Source organism: Vespa mandarinia, chromosome 16 (genome assembly GCF_050613455.1).
Source record: "Vespa mandarinia isolate Hongniang chromosome 16, ASM5061345v1, whole genome shotgun sequence".
NCBI lineage: Eukaryota > Metazoa > Arthropoda > Insecta > Hymenoptera > Vespidae > Vespa > Vespa mandarinia.
Window position 1 is genome coordinate 294,145 of NC_140825.1, and position 16,940 is coordinate 311,084.

Genomic DNA, 16,940 nt, shown 5'->3' on the forward strand with positions numbered 1-16,940 from the left:
CCCTCTCTCTCTCTCTCTCTCTTTCTCTCTCTTTCCTCCCACTCCATCGTTAAGCGTCCAATCAATCGCAAACGCAACCCCAAATAACTTTTCTCATTTTTCCCGTTCGTCGTCGGATTCTCCTATCGCTCTCACTCTCTACTCGTTCCCTATCACTTTTTCTATCACGAGATAATCAAAGAAGCTGACCGATCATAGCGCTTTAGCCCGTTGATTATCGGCAACGCAACATCGACAAGAGCAACAGCATCACCACCGCCACCACCACCACCACCACCACCACCACCACCACCACCACCACCACCACCATCATCACCACCACCACCAGGAGCACTACCAGCAACAACAACAGCAGCACTTTGGGAGAAAATAAAAAGAGGGGAATAGAGATTAGAGAGAGAGAGAGAGAGAGAGAGAGAGAGAGAGAGAGAGAGAGAGAGAGAGAGAGAGAGAGAGAGAGAAAGAGAGAGAGAGAGAGAGACGTCCTTCGGTGCACCTCAACCAGAGTTGCGTCGCCTCTCGTGTATATATATACACGGTTACGCGGATATACGTAGACACTAGTGCAAAGAATAGACGAGGAGAAGTGTGCGCGATCTCGCGCAAGAAAGAAACGAGCGGACACGTGACAAAGGAGATCGCGGAAACGCGCGTATACGCGACACCTTACTCTTTTAACCGCATACGCGAGTGAAGCATTACGACGCGAGTTTAAACGCGCTCTTTCTCTGCTTGTTTTTTTTCTTCTTCTTTTCCTTTTTATCCCTCTTTTCTCTTCACAATTATATACCAAGGGGAACTTGTTCCTCTCTATATTTCTTTTTCCCTTATACCTTACTCCCGCTTTGGGTTCAGTTTTCTTTAACCTTTGAGAAAGTCAACGCGATGTCCAAAATATCGACGACGAAAAAGAATATGCTCGACGGCATGTTCACAGAAACGGGAAGCTTCACCTCCAACGGAAGCATGATCGTAGTGAGCAACAGGTTGCCGTTTGTGCTGAAGAGAAACGAGCTGTCTGGTAAACTGGAACGAAAGGCCAGGTTAGTTGTACTATGCACAGCGTTTGTCCTTGCATCCATCGATCTATTCTTTTATGGGTGCAAACAACGAAAACAACACCTACACCCTTTCTTCCGATAAACGCGTTTCTTTATATCGCTCTTTTTTTCTTTTTTCCTTCTTTTTTCATCGCTTTTTCTCTAAAGCACGATCGAACAAATAACAACGGTTCATCTTTCGAGCGAGGAGAAACATGAGACTCGAGACTCGGGTGGCAAATGTTGTTCGTTCATCGATGAAGGACGCTCGTATTTTTTCCTAGATCCTTTTTATCTGGTATATACGCGATCCTATCGTAAATTCGCTCTTTCCGGTCTTCGTTTGACGTAACGATCGATCAACGTTGAGAAACGTTAGAATGATTTTTTGAAATGACGCCAAATTAACATGACTAATTTGTCACGAAATATACGTTATTGCGTAAGGGAAACGAAGGGAGCGTAATCGATATAAAAAAAGAAGATACACCGATCTCGAGATTCGCTCTGCTTCTTCAGCTATTATTGAGTCTTTCTTTTTATTTAAACATTTATTTTTGGTCATGACTATAGTTTTCGTTAGAAATCGTTGTCTAATGGAACTAATAACCGAGATAAGAAAAATAAATTTTCACTTTCGATCGTCTTGTTCTTTTCTTTCTTTTTCCTTCCTTTTTTTTTCTTTTTTTTTTTTGCGATATACGTATGTATTTACGTTCGTTGAACCACGAATTTCATCGTAATTATTCACGTGCAATTCCATTGATTTATCGAGGAAGCAGAGTTTTCTGCTTTTATGTTCATTCAGAGATGAAAATTGAAATTTCGCTAGAGGACGTTAACGATAAGGAATGAGAGTCGGATTTTGACGTCGTTTTCCTTCGTTTAAATTTCGAAATACGCTTTCATCCTCTAATGCCTATCCGTTGTACGATATAACATCAAATTTCTTACATATGTTACAGTATCTATGTTGTAAACGTTGCTAAGTGTCAAAGTTGAAAAGGAAAGAAAAAAGAAAATTTTTAAATACATACTCGCTGTTTACTTTTTTTTTTCTCTCTCTCTCTCTCTCTCTCTCTCGAAGTTTAGAGACTAGTGGAGAGGTCACGTTGATCGAAATTTCAGGAGTCGATGATAGTACAAGCGCAATTATACAATGTCGATTGCATAGCACACGTGCGTTTCAAAAGTCGTGCGGAAAGTTGGCGATATAAAAGAGTCATTTGTTTCCTGTTATAAGAGAGAAGAGAACGAGAGATATATATTCCAAACTTTGGATACGTATCTTATCGGGTATATATTTTCAAAGATGCTCTAGAAAACATTTACTACTATCTTCGTCGACCGATACGTATTACGTAGGCGATCCCTTGGATTTATTATTATTGATTTTGCATTTAACGCGACATTGTAACGCGTGTCTGGAGCATGGATAAAGATTCTTTTCTTTTGTTTTTTTCTTGCTTTTTGTTCATCTCGAAACGTTTTTCAGTCACGATGTCTTATCGATATAAATAAAAAAATAAACACTTAAATCTCTCCATGATATGATTTCGTTTAATCCTTAATTATTGACTTTGTACTCTTACGGTTTCTTCTAGCGCCGGTGGTCTCGTAACTGCGGTTGCACCGGTCGTAATAAGTGGAAATGGAGTTTGGGTCGGATGGCCTGGCATGCATATGGAGAATCTTAATGAACCGATACCAGAATCGGATCCAAACGATCGAACGCCAACAGCCGGTCTTCTATCTAGTAAGGTACGACTCGTACGAATAAAAATATCGATCGAACGTTTCATCGAATCGTTCCATGTTCGTACGTAGAGGAAGAGGAAGAAGAAGAAAATGCACGTTCATTGCGATCGTGAAGAAATAGTTTGAACTCGTAGAAACAGGTTCACGAGATCGTGAAATAGATTTATTCACTCTTAAGATATTATTACGGACGAATTTATTTTCGTCCTCGGACTCGAATAACGTGCTGCATAGATCGCTAAAAATAATTCCATTTACCTTCGCGCGCGCTCGAGTTCGATTCTCTTGTAGTATGCTCGCGTGAAAAAAAAAAGTGCGTTCTTCAACGTAGGTCGTTATTTCGAAACAATTAGATCTCCTTCTCGTATTTAACTCGAAACGTTAACGCGTCGGTGACGTCCGCGTCGACGATTAGTATGCAACGATTCAAATATAGACAATGAGGTACTGGCTCGCCCTTGGCATTGCTATTCTTTTACTATTTTCTTTTTTCTTTTCTTATTTTTCCCCCTACGTTCTTCGATGTTCTTACTCTTTCTCCCATATTTTTCTCCTACGTGCATATGCGGATATAATATATAAACACGTGTTTTCATCTCCGAACGAGAATAGACATTTGTGGTAGACGAGACACGAGTAGAAGACAAAGGAGAGCCTGAGATGATAAAAGAGAGATAAAAGAGGTACGCGATGGAGCATTAGACGAGATACGAACTCTTTGCAAACGATTCGTGTTAACGAGCCCCCTCGACGATTCGCATTAATTACTAGCCGACGATCGTTTAACTCCTCCTTCTCCTCCTTCTCCTTCTTTTTCTTCTTCGCCTTCTTCTTTCTTATATCCATTATTCTTATCGTTGTGTTGGACAACGTGACCGGTTGACGTACACCCACGCGCGATTACCGATAAAACCGCGTTTGTTTTCTCCTCTGAGCGGCCTGCGTAGTCGCAAAAAAGGGTACAAAAGTTATCCAAATTGATTTGGTACGTCGGATATGACGATTGCCAAGTTAATTTTCTATCGATCGATACGTCAATTTTCTCTTCCATCGGTATGAGATTATAAAAGAGCACGGGTCAACTCGACAGATTCCAAGTACAGTTAGGTAATAACGAATTACAAATGATACAGAGACGATGGATTGAGATGGGAGAGGTCGATCTAATCTAACCGTGCGCTTAACCCGCGTTTGTACGAGATATCGAACTTGAACTCGAATAATTGAAAGAAACGATAAAAATTCGCTTATAACGCAGAAGAAGAAAACGAAGACACGGGAATGGGTATGAAGCAACGATCTCGTGTCACGATAATCGTATCGCGAGGTCGGCAGGGGTTATCGTTTTTTAAACGCGATACAAAAGCGAGCGAGCGAGCGAGAGAGTGAAAGAGAAGCGTGCTATCCTTTTCATTCGATTCGTTCGATCGTTTCATCAAAATTTCGCGGTCCACGCATCGCGAGCATGATGCGAGTATTATCACGTGATAGTCGGATAAAACAAACATTTTGCCTTCGAACGAATCGAATTGAAAATATTATGCGAGGGTATCTCATTGTTGCTTATGCTTCATACATGTTTCTTTTCTTTTTACTTTAGGTCGTAGCCGTACACGTAGATCCTGGTATCTTCGATTCTTACTACAATGGGTGCTGTAACGGAACGTTTTGGCCGCTATTTCACTCGATGCCGGATAGGGCGACTTTTATCGCCGATCATTGGCGCGCTTATTCGGCTGTCAACGAAAAATTTGCAGCCAAGACGGTGAGTTAACAAATAGCAGAGAGCTAGAGAGCTAGAGAAAGGAAGATTTTCATTTTTACCTTTTGTCGCGTTCGTCAGGTCGGCGCTTTGGAGCAGATCCACAAGGAACAAGCGAATCAGAATAATGGTACTCCTCTTGTTTGGATTCACGATTATCACTTGATGACGGCAGCCAATTGGGTCAGACAGGTCGCTGATGAAAAGAATCTGAAATTGAAGTTGGGCTTTTTCCTTCACATTCCATTTCCACCCTGGGACATATTTCGACTCTTCCCATGGGCGGACGAGATACTTCAGGGTATGCTAGGTTGCGACATGGTCGGTTTTCATATTCAAGATTACTGCTTGAATTTCGTCGACTGTTGTCAAAGGAGCCTCGGCTGCAGGGTCGATCGTAAAAATTTGTTGGTCGAGCACGGTGGTAGAACCGTACGCGTACGGCCACTTCCAATCGGCATACCCTTCGATAGATTCGTCTCTCTCGCTGAAACGGCCAACAAAGTTATGCTTACCAATCAAAAGATTGTCCTGGGTGTCGATAGACTCGATTATACAAAGGGTCTTGTACATCGTTTGAAGGCCTTCGAAATGTTGCTGGAAAAGCATCCGGAACATCGTGAACAGGTGATACGAGAACGCGCATAGACGGTATATTATTTACAATATATATATATATGCGTACGCATATAACCGACGATTGGAATATTTTGATTTATCAGGTAACCATGCTACAAATCGCTGTACCTTCGAGAACGGATGTGCGAGAGTATCAAGATTTGAAGCTCGAGATGGATCAATTGATAGGATGTATAAACGGACGTTTTACCACGCCAAATTGGTCGCCGATACGTTATATCTACGGTTGCGTCAGTCAGGACGAATTGGCGGCTTTTTACAGGGATGCCGCCGTCGCTCTGGTCACCCCTCTCAGGGACGGCATGAATTTGGTTGCGAAGGAATTCGTTGCTTGTCAGATAAACACACCGCCGGGCGTTTTGATAGTATCACCCTTTGCCGGTGCCGGCGAAATGATGCACGAGGCCTTGATATGTAATCCTTATGAGATAGACGAGGCCGCCGAAGTGATCCATCGGTAAAATTTATTTTCTCCTTCAATCATTTTTCTTTTTCTTTTCTCTAAAGTTCCTCTTAACGTACTTTGACAGGGCTCTCACTATGCCGGAGGACGAACGTACTCTGAGGATGAATCATTTGCGCCGTCGTGAAAGGATTTACGACGTCAATTATTGGATGAAATCCTTCCTTCAAGTCATGGGCTCGCTCGAGGAGCACGATTCCGTCGGTGCTACGACGATGCAACCGGTAACGATGGACGATTTTGACGATTACCTGAGCAAGTAGGTATTCATTATAGCGTTATGCGACGTGCATGACACTGGGCCCGACCGTGCCCGCATGCGCTTCTCAATCGGTTAGCCTCTTACGAGGAGCTCTATGTCTTGTATATAAATACATCGTATATACATAAGACTCCGCTTGGTAACGTATTCACGTTGCTATCGAAAAATCCAGCGTTTTTTGGGAGGAAACAGGAGGGGGGAAGCGGCGGTGCGGGTAGAAAGAAAACAATAAAAGGAACATTCTTATCTAAAAGGAAAAAAAATCAGCATGAGTTTGGGTTGCGTCGCACCGTAATTACGAAACTTTTGCCAGCGCTTCCGTTATTACTTTCGGCCTCCCTTAGAAAATTGTACGATACACGAACGGATCTTTGCGGGGCTTTTTATGCCGGGAAGGTGGTGCCGGGCCCGCGCCTGCGAATGCGACTACCCACGACTCATGATGAAAGCCAGGTAACGATCCAGTGATGACACATGTCCCCTAGGTATATCGGCGATAATCACAAGTTGGCCCTCTTATTGGATTACGACGGGACCTTGGCACCGATCGCAACTCATCCGGATTTGGCGATCTTGCCGTTGGAAACAAAGAACGTCTTGCACAGACTCTCCAACATGTCCGACGTTTATATAGCCATTATATCTGGTAGAAATGTGAATAATGTTAAATCAATGGTCGGTATAGAGGGTATCACTTACGCCGGTAATCACGGCTTGGAGATTTTACATCCCGATGGAAGCAAATTCGTTCATCCTATGCCGATCGAATGCGAAGGAAAGGTGGCCAATTTGATGCAAGCTCTGCAGGATCAGGTACGCTCTTTTCTCTTTCTTTTTAAAAAATAAATAAGTCTTTACTTTATAGATCTCTAACGATCCTTTTTTTGGCCTCTCCCTCCCCCACTCCTCTTCTTTTCCCTTATGTACGAATTTGTCTATGAATGAAGTTGTGCAAGGACGGTGCATGGGTAGAAAACAAAGGAGCCTTGCTAACGTTCCACTATCGCGAGACACCGATGGAAAGACGTCCCGAAATGGTGAATCAGGCAAAGAAATTGATCGAGAAGTCCGGTTTTAAGGCATGCTCGGCGCATTGTGCCATAGAGGCGAAGCCCCCCGTCGAATGGAACAAAGGGCGAGCCTCGATCTATATTCTCCGTACGGCTTTTGGTTTGGATTGGAGCGAACGAATAAGGATCATTTACGCCGGTGACGATGCCACCGACGAGGATGCTATGAAAGTTAGTCCATTCGTTCCTCATATGTTTTCTTCTTTTTTTCTTTCTCTTAAATTAAACAATTTAACAATTTTACTAGCTCGATCGTACATACAAAGATAAACTTTGTTACAGGCTCTAAAGGGTATGGCTGCTACCTTCCGCGTAGCTTCGTCTCACATTATACGTACGTCGGCTGAAAGACGTTTGCCAAGTACGGATTCGGTTCTAACCATGCTAAAATGGGTCGAGAGACATCTTAGCAAGCGTAAGCCGCGTAATAGCACCGAAATACAATCGAAATTCCGGCGCAGTAGTGCAGGTATCACCATGGAGATGTCTTATACACCGACGAGTACACCGACTAACGCAACGTTAGAATCGTAAACGGTACTTTTGTAGTATATACGTATTTTATTTAAAATACGTTAGCGTGCCGATCTGATATCTATGATTAATCGGATCAAACGCCAGGTTTATTATAATCTACTTTTAGTAAGAATACGACGATAGACGATGAGAGAGAAAGAAGGAAGTATAGGAAGGATGAGAAATATAGGGAAACAAGAGTAACAATGATCGTAACACTGTATCGTGTACTGCAAAAGAAACAAAACGTATGCGATCTATGGATATCGATATCCTGAGGAGACTGTCATTTTTATAAAAAAAAACGTCGATCGTTTAATAAATTTTAATTTCTTCGTTAATCATATTCACCGGTACGGTCGCGAGTACGATGATACTTCCACGACGTCTGACGGGCGTATAAATATACATAATATGTACAAGATAATAGATAATTAGTTAGAAAATGGAACTGAATTTTTCAACTTTAAGCCACATAGTATCTCTTTTCCTTTTCTCGAAATCGAGATCGATGTTTTCTTAGGAATTAGTAGACAACTTTTAGTCTGATCTACGTTTCTATGAGAGATCATGATAATAAAAAGTAAACGTGTCCAAAGAACTCGCTGCCGTTGTATCCAGGCGATGGAAGAGGCTCCATAGATTTACGAGGAGTAGAACTTAGTCGTTCGATCTTGGATGTTATACGTTGTCCAAGGAAGAGGAAGAAGGAGAGAATAAGAAAAAAAATGAGAGCAGTTTAGAATAGATCGTGCGTATGTTCCTTTTTTTTCCATTGGATTTTACATTTTTCAAGAGAAAACGTAAAAAAAATTCGGAACGCGCTATAAAATAACAATAATAATATTTCTTTCGAAAGAATTTTCCCGTAATGATCGAGATCGATCTTCCTCTTTATATCTCTTTTCTCTTCGTAATTATTTTTTATCTTTAATCTTTAAAATGATCAGATATCAATCAGTCGTGTGAGACGGTGGTAAAGAAGAATAATTTTTAAGAAAGATCAATTGTAAAGAATTTTTGTCATCTTAATAACATCTTCCGTCAAATATCATTGGTATACTTGGTATCGTAAAGAAAGTCGCTTATTCATTTGCAGCTTCTTCGATAACGTTTCTTTTCATATTGGGTGCTCTTTTATAAAGTTAAACATTTAATTGATTGATTGATTGATTTATTTGAACAAGATGAAAAGTTTCTTCGAAAGTTACAGTGCCAATCTAAAATCTCATATCAATAGCGTATTAATAAATGTCAATTTAGGGGTAAGGAGTTAACAAGCGTGTACCAATATCTTTTACATGCGTATCTCTTAAGCAATACATGCATAATGAATGTGCGTTAGCGATACTATATTTTATTGACGAAACAATGATATATAGACTCGATAAGTAAATTGTAAGATTCTTATAGATTTTTCACTTTTTCTAAAAATAGTATAAGTCGTACGAGACGTTCTTTTTTTTTCTATAAGTTTTTCAAGACTCTCGAAACGCTATTGATCATTTCTTCGTGTGAAATATCTTTACAAAAGTTTGCAAGACAAAACGCGACGATTTGAAATGTCCTCCATTTTGCGAGACACGAAAGAGTAACTTTATCGATTCTTCATTCCCACCGATCGATCTTTTTTAAATATGTACTATATGTGTAAATACATGCATACGCACGTACATGTAACAAATGTAATACGCGCACACATATACACACATACACATACGCGCGCGCGCGCGCGTTCACACATACATTTACGTTCTATCGTTAAATCGTTAATCGTACTAGATGGCGAAATATTACCACGTTACGTGGAACGACCAAGAAAATTAATTTTCCGCACATTCGTTTATTTCCTCTCTCTCTCTCTCTCTCTCTCTCTCTCTCTCTCTCTCTCTCTCTCTCCCCGCCCCTGTTCGTTTCCTTTTTCTTACCCTTTTCTTGTCCTTCAAATGAACGAGAATTATACCTTGTTCAAAGTCTATTGAAAACGAACGAGAATGGCTCGTTACAATGTTCTCACCTACGTACACTTTTGAAACGAATGTATATATATATAAAGAGTGCAGAATTTTGAATCTTAGTTTTGTATATAAATAAATAGTTTTTAGATCGTCATGGGTGTGCATATACATATATACATATGCGTACGTATAGGAGACGATAAGCACGCACAGAAATAAGAAGATACGTGGTAACCGAACGCACGAGCACCACGCATATGTTGTGTATGTATTTATTATGTATATATAAAAAGGGACGTGTTATGTATGTGTAATATGTATATACCTGCGCACGTTAGCATGTATATATATCTATATACGGAGGAAAAAAGCGCGTGCTGCATTTTTGCATAAATCTATTTGTAGTTCGTTCCGATGGTTGTATAAGCGAAGGCATTCAAAACGGAGAAATAAATGTCCTCGATAAAGATGCTTGTCAATCACGTATTCAAATTGTACGTTTCTTTTTTGTTTGCACGTAGTAATGCACATTAGATGACATTAGAAGAGTCCTTTTATAGAATGATTGCGAGTCCTTAATGATAATTATTTGAAAAGGAGTGATTATGTCGTCTTATCATTCGTTTTCTTTTTCGTTCACAATTATAACGATAACACTCAGGGGAATGAGATCACTAGACGATTATTTTATTTTTCTCTGGGTAACCTTTGCTTCTGCCGTCATGACCGATTAAAATTGTTTTGACGATGAAGCCGGTGAAATGGGTCGATGATTACTGCAACGACCCATCGCGAGTATCGTCATTGCGATATCAAGAATTTCTCCATTTATTTTTACGTAAAACGTTTACGAGACGTTCTTATTAATCCTTTTTTCCGTAAATACTTTCTTCCCTATATGCCTTTTATATGGACAACTGTACACGTCCAAATGATAATATTTACATGCAATAATCATAATAGTACTTGCGAGCAATATCAACGAGATATTACGAATTTCCGTGCGATGATGGATTTATGGACAAGAAATATTAACACGAAAGAATGTGTTTTACTTGAAAAATATTATTTCACTTAGATCGGACATATAAGAAATAACTTTAACGAATTTCGTTAAAAATACGAAAATACCCGAACAAGTTTAGATGATAACTCGACGATTATATAATTAATAATCGGTGTTAGTATTGCTCCTTTCAAAATATTATATAAATATAAACTATATAAATATTATTTATATAGTTAACGCATTGAAAATAATTCGTAGAATTTCCTGAATGGTACGATGTTATAAAAGTCGATGAAAAAAATGCCTAATTATTAAAGAAAATTATTTTTCGAGTTTATCTTTCTTCGAGTTGTATGCCATATTGTCGGCAACAAAGTGACGCTTCTCGAAATGATTTGTGACAATGATCGAAAGCTAGATGGCGATCAGTGATGTAAATAAATAGGAGGAACGTGGAAGTCGCAATTTTGACGGCTGCCAAGTTAATTTTTCTTTTGTAATCTCATGGGCAAACGTAATAGCTCTTTCCTTCATCGAAGATTAAACTAAATGTGTTTGATTTATTGAAATAAATATGTTTGGAACGATACGATTAATTAATATTTACACGATAGTTGTAAGAATACGATAGTTGTTAACATCGTGAAGTTAATGTAATATTAACGAATAATTTAATTTGATTAGTATGCACGATCATTAGACGACTAGTTTACTCGGTTAAATTCAGGTCGGTGCAGGCAAGTGTTAATAAACGAAATAAGTACGTTGACGGTTTGTACCAGTTGCTTCGAATTATTAGTATTCCTTTGCATTCCCGTATAGATAGACATAGATAATTCTCTCTTTGGACACGACCAAGCTCAAATAATTTTATATTTTCTTTGGATTGTTTTAATGGAGATTGGCACGGCGGTAAGCGGGAGGAGGTAAGAAAGAGAAAAAAGAAAAGAAAAAATCGCCCTTGGTTGGTCTCGAACCGGGGCGAGCAAATTTGTAGCCAAGTACCCTGACAGCGTTGCCAAAGTATGCTGACAGAGCGCAACCAGGGACGCGCAGTCTCCCTCACCGTGAACGATCAATGGCGGACTCGAAGAATTCGTCGAGCAAAGAAGGATCTTCGATATTTTGATACGATGTTCGATATTCCTTGGACGTTTGCGTCTTCGTCGTCAGATCCTCGCCGATCAACGTTGTTGAGCTGATCTTAGGATTGAGCTAAAAAGATGAACAGTTAAATGCACTTGTTACGGAAGGTGCTAGTGAACCTCGCCATTATTGCGGTGCTTTTGGTGATACTTTATTGTTATCAAACATCTACGAACGGTGCACGTTGGATCGTGGGCCAGGCAGAAAGTCGAAATGTCGAAGGGTCAACGAATGAATTCATTTCGACCACCTTAAGAGATATCAACGATACGATCGTCGAACTAACCTCAACTAAAATCGCCGTCCCTATTCCTCCGATCGTTACCACCTTTCGAAATGAGTTTTATTACAATGTATGGTGTATATTCACCAAAGTCGCTACGAATTCTCCGATGCGAAAGAAGTTTTACGTTTTTACGAAATCCTTACTCGCACTGGCCACCGTGGATATTGCTTTCCACGTGATAACCGACGATGACAGTCGTCCCATCGCCGAGAACGTAGTGCAAAGCGTTGTCTCGATCACTAAAAAGACTATGAAAGTAAGTCGTATCATTTTTATTGATTATGATCGCGTCCTATCTTCAATTCATCTTTATAGGTGCAATATTATAACGTACACGAGCTGGCTCAACAATTGGAGGACATAGTTTCTGTTATGTCGCCGCATTTCAGTAGCAAACCTGGAACTTATTACTCGGACGCCCTTTTCTTTCTCTCCCTCGGATTGCATAGAATAGCACCGGTCGATCAAAAAGTGGCAGCCATGTTTGATGCGGATACAAAATTTCGTAGGGACGTAAAAGAATTGTTCAAGGAGTTCGACAATTTTGGGGACGAAGCACTCTTTGGTCTGGCACCGGAATTAACCCCCGTATATCGGCATGTTTTGTACTTATATCGTAGCAAACACGCAAAAACCGCATATGGGGAACCAGCTCAGGCCGGTGGTTTTCCAGGTTTTAACAGCGGCATGGTCCTATTTAATTTAGAAAGATTACGCGAGTCCTCCTTGTACGAACAAATTGTTAGTAAGGATAGCGTCGACGCTATGACGAATAAATATCATTTTAAGGTTGGTATGGAAATTATTCAATGACGCGTTAATACACTCGATAATATATATAAATAATAATTTGTATATTTCAGGGTCACTTGGGCGATCAAGATTTTTACACGGTTTTAGGTATGGAACGACCCGAATTAATCTATACCATTGATTGCGGCTGGAACAAGCAATTGTGTACATGGTGGAGAGACCGTGGTTACGCGGATGTATTCGCTAATTATTCTCTCTGTAATTCGGAAACAAAATTGTGGCATGGGAACTGCAATACCCCTATACCCGACGATTAAGTATTATGAATTCTAAAGACATTTCGTAGACATCAACTTTCTAAGTCCTACGTTTACTTTCGAGAATGAAACATAGTTTTGAAACTCATTTACTTTTAAAATCTGTGATACAAAGTCAAATATATTTTATTCTTATCGAGTGGCAATATACATAAACGAGACTCTTTCGATCGTATAGAAGGAAAGAAATCATTTTTCATTTTATTATTATATTTTAAATCTCTGACAATTTATGCCATCCGATCAAACGATTAGATGCAGAGTAATTATTGTATTTTTATGACGCATAAAGGATATTTATCTCGTTAAGATTTTTTTTTCTCCTTTTTTATACTTCTTAATTATAGAAGTAATTATTGTCTTGTATATGATACTCCTTCTTATCCGTTATTTTAATGCAATTCGTTAGTAGTTGTTAATGAGTATTCAATAGGCCACGCTAAAGTACATTTCGACTCGAATATTCTCAAAGTGCGAATGCGCAAGTGAACACCTCGTAATGAGGTGTGCGGTATTAAAAATCTGAAATAATATGAATAAAGAGGAAGCAATAATGATAAATGCATATGTCGAATGTTACCATTTTAATCGGTTATAAATTATAACGCATATAAATAAATGTTTCAGTGTATTATTATATCGTTTATGCAAAGTAATGGACATAATATAAATACCTATATACAATACAGTAATTTTGTCCAGTGCCTAATAATACTGTCAGATTAATTTCTGACTGTGAAAGATGATTGTAAACTCGACTCGAGTATAAATTCACATCCACACTGTGGTAGCGACGAATCCAATGAAATATATCATTTATTTAGGATTGACGGGGGGGGGAGAGGGGGTAGGCGTGAAGAAGGAAAAAGCAAAAGAAAAAGAGAAAAAAAAAATAGGACTTGCGTCTTTGAATGCGACTTGTTGCATGATGATACTACTTTCTTTGAAGGGAAAAAAGAAAAAGAAAAATATTCCATAGAGAAAACGAAAGGGTAGAAATAGCATAGATCTAAGTTAATAACAGAAACGTATATATTCTGTATCGAAAATGTGTTAGGTAATACATCATACTACAGAGTTTTATCTTTAGTAGCACAGTTTAAAAGAAAAATAATTTTTTGCTATTATTAAAGGAAAATTTCCAAAGCTATTCTTTCACGCGACGTACAACGTATCATTTGCGTCTAACCGCTATATTGTCATAAATCGACTGACCAGACTTTATCAAAGACTATACTTCGTATTCATTTAAATAACACATTCTATATTTCTAAATTCGTTGTCGATATCGTAGTAGAAGAAGAAGAAGAAGAAGAAGAAGAAATGTTACCTTTGGTCCCGTTTATAGAAACTTAAAGTTATATGCAAAGTTTAGAATAATTAATTGTTAGCCAACAAACAAAGTTGCTATTATTAGTATTTAATATCTCATTCGGCCATAAAAAAGTGGCTTTGGCGTTGTTATGTGTATGACTTGACCAAAGCTAGAATGACCTTGCAATGTTAAAAACTTTTTTTTTCTCTTCGCTCTTTCATTATCTTTATAACGATCCGCGAATGACCGATCGATCGATTATTAATCGACTTTAGATCGCTTCTTCGATGGAGCGACAAGCGTTGATTCCCTCTTACGAACGAACATTCCCAAGTTCTAACCGATGATCGATACTTCACCAATAGAATATATACATGCTCGATCAACGTACCAGGCTTTTTGTACAACGTATTTACACGTAGCTAACGTGGAATGACTTTTGTGGAATTTTATTAAAAAGAAAGAGAGAACGAATCGACGTCGAAAAAGAAATGAAATAATAATGGACAATTTTCTTGAAAGGGAATCACAAATGGCACAATCTTTCAAACAAACGAAAAAGAAAAGAAAATCTTTAGTTTTGCACGATTATTTATTCGACGTGGTCGATTCGTTTCGCGTTCATGCCGATAAAGGTTGCAAGTACTCTTTCTCTCTCTTTCTCTCTCCTTCCCTCCCTCCCTCTATCCGTCCATCATCACCAGGCATCGTTTAATTTCACGTATTTCCATGATTCGTACAGTTAACTGTACGCTGCGCGTAATTAGAGAAGCATCGAGAGAAGCTTACCAACCTTATTTTGTTGTAATAATTTAACGAGGAAACATATTCGTTCGATCATTCGATTGATCTATGCGTAATTCGTAATTCCACGCGAGACGAACGCAGTATAAAGGCTTAGTATACTATGTACATAAAATCTAATTCATAATATTCAAGAGTCTCTTACCGTCGCATTAATTAAATAACTGCGAAGACAACGTGTACACGCGTAATATAGGATGGGATGAGATAAGATAAGATAAGAGGAGAGGAGAGAAGACGAGTAGAGGAAAGAAAAGGAGATTTTCTATCTTTCGTAGTTGATTTTCTATGTAACTTCCCTCTCGGTGCCTTACCATTATGACCGTCGATTTATTTTTAATACCTCTCTGCAATCTGAAATAACGTTATTATTATAGGATTAATTAAGCGCTTATCAGTTGGATCAGGTAAATGAAATAATGTACTTACGTTTTTTAATTTTCCTCGACCCCCAAAATTCCTAATGGACTCCAATAGCATATCTCTAGGATCTACGTTTATCGGCATTGACTTTGGTCTCGCGTTAGTACTTTTTAAAGTGACACCCATTATTACGGGCATCGTCGGAGCTTTGGGAGGCAGTGCCTCAACGACTTCATCATTTTGATTAACCTTAATCTCTGCTTTAATAACTTTCGATTCTTTAAAAGGCATCGTCGATACTTTGAATCCCTTTACAATGGGTATAGGCATAGGGTGCGGCTTTATGCCGTTTGCGTTGTTGTTCCTCAGCGTCACGTTATTTTTCCTTTGAACGGTCTGATCCTGATTGAATGAACGACGATGATTCACCGAATTTATTCCCACGAACGAGCCGAATTGATTACCCTCGGAATTGGCATTGATATTGCGATTACCGTTGATCAATGCATTATCCTTTTGGAAAATGTTCCTTTTAAAAGAGAATTCATCGTTCATCGGCTGCCCGTTTTGTTTCCTCGTATCATCAACCTTCTTACGAAGGAATTCCTGGTGCGGACCATAATAATCGGAATGTCTGTTTGCGTTGGCACGTTGGGACGTAGGTTTTATCCTATGCTCGATGTCAATACGAAAGGCCTTGGTTAATTCTTGAAAATTCAACGGTGTCGTGTCTATCAACTTTTCGTTATCTTTCTCATTATCCTTCATTGACTTTTTATGAGTATCCTCCTTCTCTTTCACGCCGGTCTTTTTCAATTCGACACTTGTCACGATAGGTCTCTTCTCATTTTTTTTCGACTCGAGAGCGATCGTTTCGTTAAAAGTTGTCCTCTTTGTTCCAAAAACAATCGTCGCATCGTTCTTCAGCTTATCCGCAAGATCATCCGTGTCTCGCTTATCATGTTTTTCCTTCGAATCAATCGTACCGCCCTCCGCCAATTTGTCCCTTTGAAATTTATAATCTGTGTCTGTTTTAATTTGAACCTTGAAGGTCGGTCTTTCGGCCCAACTTCCTAAACTGATCGCTGGCGGACCGTTATAAGCGTAACGACGTTTCGTCCTCGTTTCCCCATTGTCGTCCATCGTACCTTTACTCTCTCGTTGCGCCGTTACGTGAGATTCGCCGCGTGACGAAATCACGCTCGGCGTTACGGAATGATCTCGGTCGGATGACGCCTCGAACCTGGACGGAAATCCAGCGGAATCTTTTAGAATGAAATATTTACCAAAGGCAATTCTGAAAAATTTGCTCGATCTTACCTTGCCTTTGCTTTTTCTCGCGTTACCACGTTCCTTTCTTTCGATACATTTTCTTCCGCTGGTTGTGAACTCGTCAACTGCGGTAAAATGCTTTTCAACACCTGAATAAATCGCAACAAGAATAAATCGCACAAAGAGTATCGATCGTATTCCTTTACG

General features: G+C 39.3%; 3 protein-coding genes across 12 annotated transcripts in view; 2 read left to right on the plus strand and 1 right to left on the minus strand.

The window, feature by feature from the left end:
• Positions 1 to 463: 463 nt before the first annotated feature.
• Tps1 (Trehalose-6-phosphate synthase 1) lies at positions 464 to 9,954 on the plus strand. Of its 4 annotated transcripts, XM_085661971.1 has the most exons (10): positions 464 to 1,043; positions 2,645 to 2,801; positions 4,399 to 4,563; positions 4,642 to 5,187; positions 5,283 to 5,656; positions 5,730 to 5,921; positions 6,401 to 6,737; positions 6,872 to 7,165; positions 7,277 to 7,531; positions 7,638 to 9,954. In XM_085661971.1, the coding sequence occupies exons 1-9, from the start codon at positions 886 to 888 to the stop codon at positions 7,526 to 7,528; spliced, it is 2,475 nt and encodes an 824-aa protein (XP_085518097.1). In that variant the 5' UTR covers positions 464 to 885; the 3' UTR covers positions 7,529 to 7,531; positions 7,638 to 9,954. The 4 variants fall into 4 exon arrangements, with proteins under 4 accessions (XP_085518097.1, XP_035723415.1, XP_035723418.1 ...); XM_035867522.2 differs by having other exon boundaries at positions 465 to 1,043; positions 7,277 to 9,954; XM_035867525.2 differs by having other exon boundaries at positions 468 to 1,043; positions 6,410 to 6,737; positions 7,277 to 9,954.
• Positions 9,955 to 11,712: 1,758 nt separating this feature from the next.
• Positions 11,713 to 13,878, plus strand: Xxylt (Xyloside xylosyltransferase). Its single transcript, XM_035867535.2, has 3 exons — positions 11,713 to 12,165; positions 12,225 to 12,698; positions 12,773 to 13,878. Exons 1-3 carry the CDS (start codon positions 11,713 to 11,715, stop codon positions 12,977 to 12,979), a joined length of 1,134 nt encoding a protein of 377 aa, XP_035723428.1. The 3' UTR covers positions 12,980 to 13,878.
• Positions 13,549 to 16,940, minus strand: part of LOC118442188 (uncharacterized) — a 28,805-nt gene continuing 25,413 nt past the window's right edge. For 6 of the 7 annotated variants that reach the window (XM_035867510.2, XM_035867513.2, XM_035867512.2 and 3 more), the window contains 3 exons: positions 16,782 to 16,882; positions 15,528 to 16,704; positions 13,549 to 15,452 (listed from right to left, as the gene is read on the minus strand). In XM_035867510.2, the coding sequence (XP_035723403.2) occupies positions 15,435 to 15,452; positions 15,528 to 16,704; positions 16,782 to 16,882 (1,296 nt within the window). In that variant the 3' untranslated portion in view covers positions 13,549 to 15,434. The remainder of the gene's footprint in view (positions 15,453 to 15,527; positions 16,705 to 16,781; positions 16,883 to 16,940) is intronic. The other variant, XM_085661952.1, reaches the window with a different exon arrangement.